Genomic DNA, 16553 nt, shown 5'->3' with positions numbered 1-16553 from the left:
TGAGGTGGTTAAATCCACAAAACTTGTTTGGAAGTGTGCTTAGGATTTAAAGGCGTGATGCTGCACTTGGGCACAGCCTCCCTGTAGTCTCCACAAATCCATCATTCTGGTTTCCTTTTCTGTGCCACTTTACATTTTTATAGCCTGTGACTATAGAGAAGGCTGGTTCTTAAGTGGTGTGTCTTGAAGGATTTGAAAGTTTGTTGGGAGACACTTGGCTTTTCTGTTATCAGATTTTATCACATACAAGTGGATTTGCTTGTAGAAGTTACTTACCTGTCAAAAAGTACAATTTCAAATGGAAACTTAAAACATGGCACAGTTGTTTGGGTCAAGTTAATTTTGAAATAGACACCAGTTCTTCTCAATTTTCTCACTTAATTTTACATTCTTTCTAGCTTTAAACATAGTAAGTTTATGATTATCTTAATTTATGTAATTTATATTCAAGCATGTATTTTATCAATCTAATGGTTCATTGCAATCAAGCTTATGCTTCATATAATATAGTTTTTTTGTTATTCATTCCACTTGCAACTTGAAGGTGAAGGATTCAAATTGATGTCACACTTTGCTTTGTAATTTGGATTGAATCTAAATAGATATCCCTAGCTTGCACCATGTGTAATAGCTAATGTATCTGAATTTATTATTTTCAAATAACATCATGTCATCTACATATTATCTTCATATCTTCTTTTTTTGGGGGGAAAAAAAGAGTAGAGTTTTAACTGTTTTTTTTCTCCACCTTATTAACAGATTTGAAGAACTTGTGAAAAAGTTCAAAGTCGAATATCATGCTGGGGGTTCTACTCAAAATTCCGTAAAAGTGGCCCAGGTTTGTTCTTCATTAAAAAAAGATTTATTGCTAATTTGACATGTTGAGTTCTAACCAGCTTGATTCTCTGTACTGTCTGTGTTCATCATGAGTACTGCTGAGCGGATGCTTGTGATTCTGTTGCTCAGACTATGCTTGTATTTTGTCTCTCTCTCTCTCTCTGTCTCTCTCTCTCCGTCTCTCTCTCTCCGTCTCTCTCTCTCCGTCTCTCTCTCTCCGTCTCTCTCTCTCCGTCTCTCTCTCTCCGTCTCTCTCTCTCCGTCTCTCTCTCTCCGTCTCTCTCTCTCCGTCTCTCTCTCTCCGTCTCTCTCTCTCCGTCTCTCTCTCTCCGTCTCTCTCTCTCCGTCTCTCTCTCTCCGTCTCTCTCTCTCCGTCTCTCTCTCTCCGTCTCTCTCTCTCCGTCTCTCTCTCTCCGTCTCTCTCTCTCCGTCTCTCTCTCTCCGTCTCTCTCTCTCCGTCTCTCTCTCTCCGTCTCTCTCTCTCCGTCTCTCTCTCTCCGTCTCTCTCTCTCCGTCTCTCTCTCTCCGTCTCTCTCTCTCCGTCTCTCTCTCTCCGTCTCTCTCTCTCCGTCTCTCTCTCTCCGTCTCTCTCTCTCCGTCTCTCTCTCTCCGTCTCTCTCTCTCCGTCTCTCTCTCTCCGTCTCTCTCTCTCCGTCTCTCTCTCTCCGTCTCTCTCTCTCCGTCTCTCTCTCTCCGTCTCTCTCTCTCCGTCTCTCTCTCTCCGTCTCTCTCTCTCCGTCTCTCTCTCTCCGTCTCTCTCTCTCCGTCTCTCTCTCTCCGTCTCTCTCTCTCCGTCTCTCTCTCTCCGTCTCTCTCTCTCCGTCTCTCTCTCTCCGTCTCTCTCTCTCCGTCTCTCTCTCTCCGTCTCTCTCTCTCCGTCTCTCTCTCTCCGTCTCTCTCTCTCCGTCTCTCTCTCTCCGTCTCTCTCTCTCCGTCTCTCTCTCTCCGTCTCTCTCTCTCCGTCTCTCTCTCTCCGTCTCTCTCTCTCCGTCTCTCTCTCTCCGTCTCTCTCTCTCCGTCTCTCTCTCTCCGTCTCTCTCTCTCCGTCTCTCTCTCTCCGTCTCTCTCTCTCCGTCTCTCTCTCTCCGTCTCTCTCTCTCCGTCTCTCTCTCTCCGTCTCTCTCTCTCCGTCTCTCTCTCTCCGTCTCTCTCTCTCCGTCTCTCTCTCTCCGTCTCTCTCTCTCCGTCTCTCTCTCTCCGTCTCTCTCTCTCCGTCTCTCTCTCTCCGTCTCTCTCTCTCCGTCTCTCTCTCTCCGTCTCTCTCTCTCCGTCTCTCTCTCTCCGTCTCTCTCTCTCCGTCTCTCTCTCTCCGTCTCTCTCTCTCCGTCTCTCTCTCTCCGTCTCTCTCTCTCCGTCTCTCTCTCTCCGTCTCTCTCTCTCCGTCTCTCTCTCTCCGTCTCTCTCTCTCCGTCTCTCTCTCTCCGTCTCTCTCTCTCCGTCTCTCTCTCTCCGTCTCTCTCTCTCCGTCTCTCTCTCTCCGTCTCTCTCTCTCCGTCTCTCTCTCTCCGTCTCTCTCTCTCCGTCTCTCTCTCTCCGTCTCTCTCTCTCCGTCTCTCTCTCTCCGTCTCTCTCTCTCCGTCTCTCTCTCTCCGTCTCTCTCTCTCCGTCTCTCTCTCTCCGTCTCTCTCTCTCCGTCTCTCTCTCTCCGTCTCTCTCTCTCCGTCTCTCTCTCTCCGTCTCTCTCTCTCCGTCTCTCTCTCTCCGTCTCTCTCTCTCCGTCTCTCTCTCTCCGTCTCTCTCTCTCCGTCTCTCTCTCTCCGTCTCTCTCTCTCCGTCTCTCTCTCTCCGTCTCTCTCTCTCTCTCCCTCTCTCTCTCCCTCTGTCTCTCTCTCCCTCTCTTTATTCTTTTCACACACTTTCTGTTAAGGTTACAGTTACAACTATAGTGTACCTGGGAGTGGAAGGGAGGGTTTTAAGGAAGATTAATCTAGGCTTCTGTCAAAGGTGTATGGTAGAAGGATAAAAGGCAAGGACAAGTTCCCTAGCTGCAATTAGAAATCCTCCAATGAGGAGAAAAAGTCACAGTGAGAATGAGTAAACACAGAAGTTTTTGAATCTCTATGCTTGGACATTTTTATAACTTACTAAGGTGAGTCTTTGGGCAACCAGATCTAAATCTGAGACTGTCTCTGCTTCTAGTCTGATTGGACTAGAAATCTGCAGAGGTCACTTTGAGCCTGCATAGTTCTGTGATTCTAACAACATTTACCCTCTAAGAACTTGCAAGTTCTCCCATGAAGGACTACAATATAAAACCTTTTTCTTCCTGCAAGGGTAATGTTTTTGGATATGGGTATGATAAATAAAAGTAATTATGAATTAGCTTTCAGGTATATTAGCTTTTCTATAATTACAGTATGCCTTTTGTCACAATACTCTGGAGCATGTACCTTTGTGTATATTTTTAGATTGTGATAGATATATAAATGCTATAAATAAAAATACACAAACTGTATTTATATAATTTTTGTTAATGATCCTGACTTACTAACTTCCAGACTTTCTATGGAATTAAGACTTACCAGGTAGCATTAAATGCACGTTTGGAAGAAATGAAGTTGTAATTTAACAAAGGTTGCCTCTGCAAATAAAAATGAAAACTTCATTATAGTAATAATCACTGGTCCTTTGTATAAAATAGGTGCTGCTCTGAGGTAGCTTCTAAGTGAATTCTAAGTGGATGTGGATTTTCTGCAAGAAGACATATGAGGAAGACATTCCAAGAATACAATTCTTACTAACTTTTCAACTTGTGTTACTTTATGGGAAAATCTTGGAAAAATATGCTAAAGATGGAGAGATATAAACTGTCAGATTAAAATGGTTGGAAATGAAAAAATTCTGGCAATTGCTTTTTTAAAAGTTCATTTCTGAGCAGTATTTTTAGGGACTGTAGTAAGAAGATTGGAGAGCAATTAATAAAACTATTGGAATAAAAAAATTAATAATTTAAGAATCCACCCAAATAGGGTCATTGAATGGTTTGTTTCAAATAGTTTGCTTCTGTAGGGGTCAGGAAAGCAACACTGTGTTGAGATAAAAATGCCTAAAGGCAAAATAGGTGGGGAAACTTACAGTATATAATGTGTTTAAAAAGCAAATATGAAACTGTCAGATGCTTACTTACATGGTGTATGGTGATCATCACTTCTTTTATACATGCTCACATATATTAGATATTTCTTTCGTATCTGTAAAGATAGAGAACCTACTTAAAAAAAAAACAAAACTATCTCTCTTTTCCTGAAAAGGATAAGCCAACTTCTTTAAAAAAAAAGTCACCTTAGAAATACTGTATTTATGTGTGAGAAATCTGAGGTAATCAGAAAACAACAATAGGAATAAGCTCTGAGTTATGAAGAAAAGTGGAAGAAAATTAAGCTTAAATAATGGGATTTGAAACTAAACTTTAAAGCAGCATCAGCTATAATGGAAATTATGGTTTTAGAATTTTACAGAGAATACACCAGAATTGTAGTCAAGCTGTGAAGAGTAGGATTAGATTTTGTTGATTTTCCTAGCATGTTAACAGAAAGAAAAGTTCTGCAGTGCAGCCTTAAAGGAAGCATTTAGCAGGTAATGTACTAAAGGTAATCTTAGTTTTGTTGTCTTGCAGTAGAGAAGTAGTAGAGTGGCATGCTGCAGAAGTGAGGGATGGTTTATAAGCATTGTGAGAATCAAAAAGCTGCATGTTGGCTGGCCAAAGTGGACATTATGTGCACAGGGTCAGGAAAAAAAAGAAGTTATGAACATACCAGGAACAACAGCAAGGTTCTGGGTTTTTGGTTGTGTGGTTTTTGGGGTTTTGTTTGTTTGATTTTTTTTTTTTTTAATTATTTTTTTGGTGGAAATATTCCAATGTATGGTGGAGAAGACAGCTTTTTGCAAAATGAAATGCAGAAACAGAGTAAAAAATATGCATAGAGGAAAAGCTCCGTAAAAGGAAAGGAAGAAGCAAATGAAAAAATATTCTATTGTAACATAAATACAAAAGATTGGATTAAAAATGAAGAAGAGGGAAGATAAGTGATAAAAGAGGAGAAACATGAATATCACACTTACTTTTCAAAAGTTGATTATATATTTTTTTATAAGTACAATAATGCTTCTTAAAAATACCTGAAAATGGTGAATAACAGTATCAAGAGCAATACAGAAGTAATGAAGATCAGTACTAAAGCCACCGAGATAAGATGTTTATGTTCAGTTTCTGTGGGATTTTGAAGTTGTTTGAACATATACTGATGTTGTTATCATAACTCATGTTATGAAGGGGGGAAGCAGTGATTGATCTGTTCCACTGAATGACAGTGACAGGCATAAAAATGGAAAAGATAAAATAAGTGGGTTCACAGTTTAGTCATTCCTTAATGACTAAATAACAGTGAATTATGTAGCAGGAATACTAATTCATATTAGGAAAAAAACAATGACAGAAACAAGAAAGTGGAGGCAGAAAAACATGAGAGAAAAGACAAAACTGTTTGAGAGGATAGGAAATAAGTAATCTGGAAAGAGAATAACATTATAAAAATCCCAATATTGCTCTTATTCTGCATCCCTCACTGTTGCATTTTTGTTTCTTCCTTACCAATCTGCTTTTCCTTGTCCACTCTGATCTTTCTTGAGTGTAAATTTGTTCACCTGGAAGAGAAATATGGCAAACCAGAAGAGATTGAGTAGTTTTAAGACCTTAAGGAAAAGCCTTAATTGAAATAAATGTATTTTCACTTAAGACTTGAGTACTGAGTAGAAAATAAAGACATACTATAAAGAACAGGGAAGGAGGAAGACGGATCAAGAATTTTACTGAGTACAATATAATACAGAGAACAGTTGAAATCGAGATTATCAGTAAAAATGCAGGTAATGCACCTCTAGAGGTGCTTTGTTACCATTAGACATAGTTGTTGGATTTGTTTGTTTTCCTCTTAACATATCTATAGGGAGTGTTAATAACTTTGCTGGATCAAGTTTCATTTAAATAGGCATCATTCACTGAAAACTGCTTGATAGAACTTTGGAAAACGAGGAATAGAAATGATGAACTGAATTGTAATAATTTAGTTTCTGGAATAGAAATTAAAGTTTAATGTTCTTGATTATCTTAGTGATCTTGGAATTAGAATTATTATTTTATATTGACTTTTAGTTTTGCTTTGTGTTTAAAGTTGCTGTTATGATGCATGCTTAAGAACAAGGAGGAGAGTGGGGGTGTCAAATTGAAACTGCAGTGTGCTGCTCTGCCCTTTACTTGTCTCATTAAATTCTGGCTTTATATCTAATATGATATGTGACATCTTGCTTTAATCTGAGCTCTTGCAATCCATCCAAATGATCCCTTATATTAAATCTATAAAATATGCTTACATGTACTACATGCAGTTCATAAATAATGTTTTGTTTTAGAGTTCTGCCAACAAACTAAATACAGATTTTTGAAAACAGTATTTTACTACTTCTAAGCTTCCTTCTGCAACTTTAATTAACAATTCAAAAAAATTGATCTGGAAGGAAAAATAAATCTGAATCTTTAAATAGGGATTGTTACTTTAAAGTATGTGAAACAGATAGTTTACATGTGCAGACAGGGCAAGTGTTGCTGATCAGGCCATATTAGCATGATAATTTTTCAGTGTTTATTTTGAGTTTAGAGTGCTGAGGTTAGAACTGTGAGATGTACTCTTTGAAGTTTTATCTTTCTAACTCAGCTGCTGGATTTCAAGTCTTAGCTTGATAAAAATCTTTAACTTGGATTTTAAACAACACAACTTTGGCTACAAACTGCACATTTTTGTTCTTGTTTTTCTGGAAATACAAATAAAGAATGCCACATTCTTCAGCCTCCAAATGAGTAATCTTGGTTGTGCTCAATTTCTTATATCTTTTCATTCTGACAATTCTGCTATTGCTGTGGATCTAACTTAGCAGTTAGATAGCACCATATTATATTGTTTGTTCATCCTTGGAATAATAGTGAAATTCTCATTACACAAGTTTATTACTACTGATGCCATGTGAACTTGCAAAAATGTAGCTTGGCACATTTAGTGTTGAATTCTGAAGGACTGGCAGATTAGGGGAAAAAGTAAGTTAAAATTATCTGTAAGCTTTTATATAGATACTCTTGTGAGTTCACTGTAATGTTTTTACTATACACACTTCATAAAATTGTAGTGACTCCTCTTTTCTTTCCACACTACCTCTCGCTGTCTAGTCATAAGCTTTTGGTTTTTTGTGGTTGTGCAACTTTTTTGCAAAAAGCCTACATACTGTGGTTAGATACTTTTAAAGCTTGATTTTAAACTAAAGTATGTGTTTGTTTACTCTTAATAATGTGTTGATTGAAATTACTTTTAATTACTTGAAATTACTTTTAAATAAGAGAATAATACAATGCTAAATTATTGAGTCCCAGTGTTTTCAGTATGTCAGGGAAGTATGTCATTTTCTTAGCCTATATTTTGAGGGCTTCATCTCAGTTTTTATTATTCAATTGCAACAAACTTGTTATGTTAGTCTAAAGTGATTGTGCTTTTTTAAGCATTCTAACAAGCTGACAAGTTTGAAAATTCAGTGTTGAAAAATTAACGGATTCATGCTTGTTTATATGTGCTGAATGCTTAGAGGTGTTTTAATTGTTACTACTTGTTTTGTGAGAAGATGGTCAAACCTTGGATTTATATTAAACCTCTGTGTCTACAGGTCAGATGTAATCTTGTATTTGATTGCAATTGGTTTCATGCTTTTAAAGTTTTGTATGTATTTGCAAAGTAGTACCCTTAGCTAAACATTACTTTATGTTATCTACAAAGTCCATCACACATTAGTTCTTTGGTGTTCAGTCATTTAGTGATTTCCTCCTTATTTTCCTGTCATTCTATGTGTATCATCATATAAGTAATGCATTTAGTCTTTTCCTCTGGGATTACTTCTATGCAATTGATTAGACTGAGGCACAGCAGGAAGAAAGGTTTGGCTGGGCGCCAGGCCCCAAAACATTGAATATGCAGAATTGGGAGAGAGGTAATTGAAAAGTTACCAAGAAGGTCACCCCAAGCATACTCTTGATTTTTTTTATTTTTTTTTTTAAACGATGATGCAACTTTGCAGAACTTACCCTTTTATGGAATCAGTCATGTCATCAAGTAGAAATGTGTTCTGTTCTGCTTATTGTGTGCTTAAATACACTTATGTCAAGAATATTTTGCTCCAAAAACTTGTTTCTGGAATAGTGCTCTCAGAAAGTGCAAATAAGTGCCCGTAACAACTCTTTCCTCCCACTTTATGAAGCAGAGAACATTTAGCTATGTATGTTCTGTTGACCAAAAGGAAATAGGTAATTTTTTTCCAAAGGAGGTAGGTTCTGTCCTTCATGAACTGTTTGAGTCAGAATCTTAAATTCCTCAGAGTGAGTTTCGGCCTTGTGCTTGATATTCCTTAAGCAACTTCATTACATCCCCCTACACAGATGGCTTTGGTGGCCCCAGCAAACATGTGTTTCCAATATTTTCAATAGCTCAATCCAGCTTTCAACAAAAAGTATGAAAAAGCTCTCTAAACTATTTCTGTTTGGTATGGTTTAATAAACTTGGGGATGGGGATATAGCCTCACTTCTCTGCCAGAGAACAATCCTAAGGCATGTGTTGCCTTCTGTGCCTGCTCCTGTGTGGTTCTCCTGTGCTCCACTGGTGTAGCATTGCACCAGCATCATCCACTGTCAGTGACAATGACAGCACTCTGCTGTCCTGCAAGTGCACATACCTGTTTCTCAAACCTGTTCAACAGAAACCAGAGCAAGTTATGTCATTTTTTCTTATTTATACTTTACTAAAGTTTATATTTTACTGGCCAATAAACTGAATCTCTTAAACTTCAATCCCCAGTGTTGGGCCAGTCCTATTGTACTTGGGGAAGGAATAACAAAACATGCCACAGTGCTGACGAAAACAGTCAGTCATTTCTCTTTCTGGAAATACAACAATGGCTATTCCCACTATTGCAAAGACAGCATCCCATTGATAATGTCATGTGGGCAGTGTTACATGCCAGTGTCATCAATTTCCGAAGTTATTTATTCTCTGAAGAATACTCTATAATTCATGTGCTTTTCCAAATTAGCCTGTGTCAAACACTACAGTGATGTGTCCATGCTTCTGAGAGGACAGCCTTTCTTCTTCACAACTATAACATACAGCATAACATCAAGAGCAGTCAGCATGGTTTTATCAAGGGTAGATCATGTTTGACTAACCTTATAGCCTTCTATGAGGAAATTACTAGGTGGATAGATGATGGTAGAGCAGTAGATGTGGTTTATCTTGATTTCAGTAAAGCATTTGACACCGCCTCCCACAGCATCCTTGTAGACAAGTTGATCAAGTATGGGTTTGGTGATCAAATAGTGAGGTGGATCAGGAACTGGTTAAAGGAAGGAGTCAGAGAGTTGTAGTCAATGGGGCAGAATCTGGTTGGAGGTGTGTGACTAGTGGAGTCCCTCAGGGGTCGGTACTGGGACCGGTGTTGTTCAACATCTTCATCAACGACCTGGATGAGGGTATAGAATGTACCCTCAGCAAGTTTGCTGATGACACTAAGCTGGGAGGAGTGGCTGACACTCTGGAGGGCTGTGCTGCCATTCAGAGAGACTTAGACAGGCTGGAGAGTTGGACGGGGAGAAACATGATGAAATTCAACAAGAGGAAGTGTAGAGTTTTGCATTTGGGGAAGAACAACACCATGTCCCAGTACAGGTTGGGGGCTGAACTGCTGGAGAGCAGTGTAGGTGAAAGAGACCTGGGGGTCCTGGTAGACAGGAGGATGAGCATGAGCCAGCAATGTGCCCTTGTGGCCAAGAAGGCCAATGGCATCCTGGGGTGCATTAGAAAGGGTGTGGTTAATAGGTCAAGAGAGGTTCTCCTCCCCCTCTATTCTGCATTGGTGAGGCTGCATCTGGAGTATTGTGTCCAGTTCGGGGCCCCTCAGTTCCAGAAGGATAGGGAACTGCTTGAAAGAGTCCAGCACAGAGCTACAAAGATGATGGAGTGGAACATCTCCCTTATGAGGAAAGGCTGAGGGAGCTGGGTCTCTTTAGCTTGGAGAAAAGGAGACTGAGGGGTGACCTTATCAATGTTTTCAAATATGTAAGGGATGAGTGTCAGGGAGATGGAGTTAGGCTTTTCTCAGTGATGACCAGTGATAGGACAAGGGGTAATGGGTGCAAATTGGAGCATAGGAGGTTCAAGGTGAATATCCAAAAAAACTTTTTTACTGTAAGAGTGACAGAGCACTGGAACAGGCTGCCCAGGAAGGTTGTGGAGTTTCCTTCACTGGAGACATTCAAAACCCACCTGGATGCATTCCTATGTGATGTACTCTAGGTGACCGTGCTGTGGCAGGGGGGGTTGGACTAGATAATCTTTCGAGATCCCTTCCAGCCCCTAGGATTCTATGATTCTATGATTCTTTGGAAGCTGGTGTAATGCCTAAGCTGATTTGTACAGATTTCAGAGAAATTCTGTAATATTTGAGATCTGTCTAAAATTTTATTAAAGTCTTAGAGAAGATTGATAGACCTTTTACTCTGCTGTACCTAAGGTCAGTTTCAAAGCCTTATTAAAAGCTAGCTGAAACAATTAAAAAATAAATGCAACAAAACCACTTTATCATTATGGCAAATGACAGAATTGGAAATAAATTCCCCTCAGGTTACAAAGCTGGGTCCTTCTCAAGCTTTTTTTTGACTTGTGAAGGAAGCCCATACATTGTTTCTATGATTATGGGACCGATATTGAAAGAAAATGATGCGGCAGTGTGCTCAAGGACCTTTTCAAGAAGACATTCAAAACCTGCCTAGACGTCTTCATGTGTGATATGCTCTAGGTGATCCTGCTCTGGCAGCACAGTTGGACTAGATGATCTTTTGAGGTCCCTTCCAACCCCTAAGATTCTGTGATTCTGTACTGATAGAGAGGCTTCTTCCTGCACATTGGTACTGGTTGCTTGCTGTGAGTAACTGTGTACATATCTGTATATATTAATGCGCCTGGGAATGTAGTTTCAAGAAATTTCAGGATGGTCAACCAGTGTAGCTCTAAAGGGCCTTTGGCATTTCTTCAGATTCTTCAGTGACAGATCCTTGAATTTGTCCTTTTGATAAGGAGGCAGTTGCAGTTACACCATTGTCAGTCTACAACAGGCTTTGTTATGAGACAAATGGTAACTGTTAAGTATGCAAGAGAGATATCCTTATGTGCATCATGTTGGCATGGAATTGAGTGACTGGCTGCTGGTCACATGAATTTGCCTGTTTGATGATGCACCAGAACCAACTCCACTTGTTTCTTCAGGTCTTGACCCTGGCCAGGAGTATCAACAAGGTTGTGGGAAGAATGTTTTTGAAATACACAACATCTGAATTCACTTCAGAGAAACAGTAAGAAGAGTTATACAATCACACTCCTCCAAAATCCATTTAGATAGAACCTTGAAATTCCTCCTTAGTGTGTTGGAGTGAGTTTCAGGGTGCATATGCAGCCTCTGTTCATCCGTCCAAAATTGTAATTTATTTAAAATGATTAAAAACTGTTCCCATATTCCAGAGTCATCAAACATCAGTCACGCACATGGAATCAGAAGGTGCTATATAAATGGTAGCAGTGGGCTCTTCCTGGGAGTGCAGCTCAGCTGCCTGCTGCTTGACTCAGCTTCTATGCCTTTTTAGCTATGTTAGCACCATGTTTTGGAGCTGTAAAAAATGGTCAGTTTTTTCAAAAACAATGGAGGAATTTGGGCTCTGTCCCTAAGATTATGTCCAGCTGACTGAACAGACTCAAAACTGATTGTTTTTGGTTTTGCTTTCCCCTGAGCCTATATCACCTGTAATTTCTAAGACATGATATATATGAGAATGAATTTAGTGAATACTTTCCCTAATTTATGCTTATTCTGAAAATTAAGATCTTTCTGGCTAACACAATAATTGGGGCAGGATGGAATTTATCCTCAAGAAGTAAACAGCTGGAAGTATCAGTGAGCCACATTTAGGGGACCTGGTTCTAAGGGTGCCATGCTGTGAACCCTGCTACATTTTTGTACACAGTCTAATAATGGGACTTTGGACCTTTCACCTAGTGAGGCTGTCCATCCGATGGTGAGCTGGTGGCATTGTAACAGTTGACTAACAATTGCTCAACTTGTTCCCATTAGATAGCATTGGAAGGAGAAGTACTGCTTCATTTAGCAATCTCAGAAGAGAGGGCAAATCCCTGTGCTTCACAGACATTAGTTTGGTATGCCACTCAAGTCTTGGCAGCTCAGGAGCTGTTTTATCCTTAGCAGCTCAATAAGTTACCTAACTACATCTTTAGCAATTAATTAATGTTAAGTGATGTGATACAGTAGGGAGTTAATTGCTGTGGAAATCCAGAATGCCAAGTAATAGGGATTTCTTGCACATTTCTAAAATACTTCCACTTGGAAATGAACATTTATTTTCCTGAACAAGGACACTGAAAATCTTGCTGTTAGCTATGACCTCTATGCAGGTGTCAAAACATACTATTCCTGGAGACCTAATGCTTTCCTCAGAAAGTTTAAATATATTTGTGTAACTTCCTTGCACATATATTAAATATATACACAGATGTGTTGCCTAAGAGCATTATTTTCTCTTTCAATAATGTGTGCTCAATCCAAGTGCATGTATGTCTAATATTGTATTTTTGAGTTCTGAATTTGAATTTGTTGCGAACTTGCATTTTAGCCATATAGTAAATTAATATAACTTTCTCTTTTTATATGTGTGATGGAGATAAAAGTGGTTTATCAGAATAGAAATTTAATACAGGAATTTACCTAGTCTTTTTAAGAATGTAACGGGATAAAGACTGGTACTTGGATTGGTTCATCAGGAGGTACAGTAGTGCACTTATTTTTTTAGGACACTGAGCATAATCTTAAAGGAATGTGAAAGTTTGTCTTACCATTGGTCTGTGTTTCACTGACCTTTGCTGTGACTAGCATTATGTGCTATTCGGTTCAAAGAAAGGATATGGGATAATGCAGTGAACTAGGAAAGTCTTACCCTAGGATTAGTCCATCAGTAGTTGACTTACATCTTGACCTATTAGTGTTGATTTGGCATCTTATTATTGACATGTATGTCTAGGATTTTTTTAACAACTTTCTAAGATTTGGCCTCACTGATACACATTGAGTTTCATAATTTAATTACTCTTGTAGTGAAGTAGTATTTAGATTAATTTGGTCAGTTACCATCCTAAACAACTGTGGAAGAATATTTGCCAGAATATTTTTCCCATATTACTGGGGCTCTGCACAAAAATGGTCACAAGATCATGGAAAAATATGCCTTTTGTGTATTCCAAATTTCTTAAATGAACACACATATGCATCAGTTCTACTTAGTTTCTTTTTATGTTGTATGTAGTAAAGTAGAGCACTAAAATTTGATAGTTTTGCGTTCACTTCAAAGGCTCTGCTTGTGTTCTGCGTTTAACTCTGAGATGTTTTTCGCTTGTGAGCGAAGGAAAGGTCTTCGATGCAAAATAGCTAGATTCTGCATACTTTCCTACTTATTCAAAGTATCTACCTTAGACACTTCCCCCATCCTCACACATAACACCCTGTTATGACTAACTGAAAAATGTTTCTGTTATTTTTGCATAAATTTTTACCATTTTCCTTAGGAAACAAAATAAGCTAAGTAAACTTGTTTGCTTCTACACAGTTTTATATTTTATATTTTTCTAATAAGAAGAATACCCTAAGACATCTTGTAGAGGTTAGATGTGGATGTTTTAGAACGTGACAGTATTTAGTGGTAAAAGATAGAGCAATATGTAAAGTATACATAAGAAGAGTTAAGCTTATGTCCTAGTACAGTGAAATGACTACAAGTGGTTATTCTGAGTTTCTTCATGATGTTACAGTCTGACAAATTACTTAATTCAAGAAAATTATTTACTCTTGTTCTGTCAGCACTAGTATTAATGCTTTGAGATATATTTGTATACACTAAGAACACAAGTCTTTCACTGTCTTTATAGTGATACAAATGTGCAGTAGGATAAATTAAGATGGTTAGTTTGTCTTTCAAAATACAGTCTGAAATCACAGTGATCTCATATTCTTAATTCTTGAATAAATAAAAGGATTTTTTTTTCAAGACAAATTTCCAGAGCTCACTTGGACTTTTAGCTGGGATTTTCTGCCTTTTTCGTGCATCTCTTGTGGAAGAAATTATGTATGACTGTAGATTAATTTAATAGTCTACAGTAGATTATTATTAAATGAGGGAAACTTGTTGACTTGTATATTTTATATTGTTATTATTGATCACGTTTTTAAAATACTGTCACAGTTTGACTCAGGTCCGACAACAATGCTCTCGATCCCCCCTCCCCCCAACCCAGGTAGGGAAGGAGAGAGAGAAAAAGAGAGAGACTTGGCTGGATTGAAAACTAAACTACACAGCTTTAATTAAAACACTAATGAATGATACAAGAAAATATATACAATTATGTACAGATATGTTCAGGAATGGGCAAAAGCCTCTCGCCTCCCCCCACCCCAGCAACTTCCACAGCACTTCCCTGAACTGGGAAGAGTCCCGAGGAATCCCGGAGCTGCTGCTGGAGAAAGCAGAGAGTTATAGGGGTCAGGAGATCTCGAGCCTAAGGGTTGACGGTGATGGATGAACAGAGTCCTCCCTGGAATCCGGCCATGGACGGAAGAGAAAGGGAAAAAAAGGAGGAAGGAAGTTGTCTTCTGTGTTCTCTGACCTTCCTTTGAGCTTACGTAGATATATGGAATGGAATATCTTTGGCCAATTTTGCTGTCCGTCTAACTCAGCCTCCTACGGGGGGGTCACAGATCTCCCCATAGTGTCTGAGCTGGCAGAGTGCAGGTGCAGCCTTGAAGCCTCAGTAGTTAGAAAAAACATTCCACTGTCTTATCAGCCTAGCAGAACACACTGTTGCTAGTTACAAGAAAGCTTACTGAAGGAAAAAAAAATCAGTACAAAGAAAAATTGGCTTCATCCTGGCTCAAACCAGGACAAATACTTTGTGTACAAGTCGAGTGGGCGTGATTGATCAAATAAACTAACTGTTGTGTGGCTTCAGCATCTCTTGCCTATGATCTTAAGATGGGTCAGCTTATTCTGTAACAGCTGCTGAGTTGCTGCGGTGTGCAGCCTGAAAAAACTAAGAGGAAATAGGTACTGGTTTGTTTTAATTTATCAGGCTGTCAGCTGTGGTTGCTCAGTAGTTATGTCATGAGCAACTGAATTGTTCCTGCAGTGAGGCCAAGGGTTCCTGGGAAGGGACTGGTAAGTCTGCTGGTAATACACCACTAAGCTCTCCTATGGAAGTCTGTTCCTGTTCATAAGTCGGATCTCTGTGCCTAGAGGAGAACCCAAAAAGTCATCTTCTCTTGAGAATGTGCATTACAGAAATCTGTCTGAATCACTATCATTGTTGTCCAGCTATATTAGTAAAGGTCCCTGCCCTATCGCGAGGAAGGAATTTTATCTCAGATTATTGCATTTTCAGTGTATGAATATAGCTAATGATAATTGCAAGGTAGTCCGAAATTCAACATTAGTCTAACTATACTCATGGAAGGATTTAGATCCCCAAGTTTATTTTACTAACAGTTGTATATGAAATGCAGATATCTTGATAACAGGTGTTTTGTATTACCTTTCAAAATTGCTGTGTAAAGTTGTTTAAGTATGACTGCTCATAACAATCGCTGCCTTTTTTTATAAATCAGATAAAATTGTAATATGTCTGATTAACCAATCTAGAAGTTGAGATTTTGTCTGTTTAAATCAGCGAAGTTTTTTCAAATGTTGTTTCCAAAAGCTGATCGAATTGAAATACACAAAATGCAAAGTGGCAACATGGCAGGAATACACCTACATTAAAATTATACCTAAACACTAAACTGAATTATATAATAATTAATTGCATTTTTAAAAAACACTTAAGTACTTTAGAATACATTAAAAAACTTGTTTTTCAAAGCAGTTTTAAAATTTTATGGCATATTCACTTGTCTAGTGTTAGTTGACCATGTCTTTGTGATGTTTTGGAGTCATGGAACTGAAAGATCACATCTCTGAAACAGTCACTTTACATTATGTTCCCTTTCCAGAAGGAACTGTATACAGAGAGCAAAAGCAAGTGGGATTCATTCTTCTGAGGGAGACTTAATACAGAAAACTGAGGAAAGCACAGCTACCAAAAGCAAAGGAATTATTCTCAAATTAGTCTCAAATAAGTGCTTGTCCATGTATTTGCATATTTAGTTATGTTGATTCTTTGGGACAATTTTTTAATGAATAAATTATTTTTTCAAGTTTTTTATTTACTTACAAGCTAGTCTGTGATGCTCTAGATTAGGCAATTTATCAAGTTTTGCCATCACTACTGATGAAGATATATATCTGTTTTTCAGATGCTTTGCAATAGCCCTGTAAGAAAGTGCATGCCTTGTTTTTTCACTAAGCATGCTCTAGGATCTAAAGCATGATTTAGCATGAGCCAGGACTGGTGGGTCACAGAATAAGGGCAAGTTGGCAGGAATGAAAGTAAAAATTTTGTTTCTGCTACCCTGTTTCTGGAATGGATGGATAATGGCTTTAGGTATGACAAATATATATTTTTTTTCAGAATAACTAACATGA

General features: G+C 38.5%; 1 protein-coding gene across 1 annotated transcript in view; it reads left to right on the top strand.

The window, feature by feature from the left end:
- Nucleotides 1-16553, top strand: part of ADK (adenosine kinase) — a 269180-nt gene that overhangs the window by 60144 nt on the left and 192483 nt on the right. Inside the window, exon 3 of the mRNA XM_010000749.1 lies at nt 760-838. Coding sequence (XP_009999051.1) covers nt 760-838 — 79 coding nt within the window. The remainder of the gene's footprint in view (nt 1-759; nt 839-16553) is intronic.

Source organism: Chaetura pelagica, unplaced genomic scaffold (genome assembly GCF_000747805.2).
Source record: "Chaetura pelagica isolate M959 unplaced genomic scaffold, ChaPel_1.0 scaffold166, whole genome shotgun sequence".
Taxonomy (NCBI): Eukaryota; Metazoa; Chordata; class Aves; order Apodiformes; family Apodidae; genus Chaetura; species Chaetura pelagica.
The sequence above is the reverse complement of the archived record's forward strand: the minus strand, read 5'-3'. Positions and strand labels throughout refer to the sequence as shown.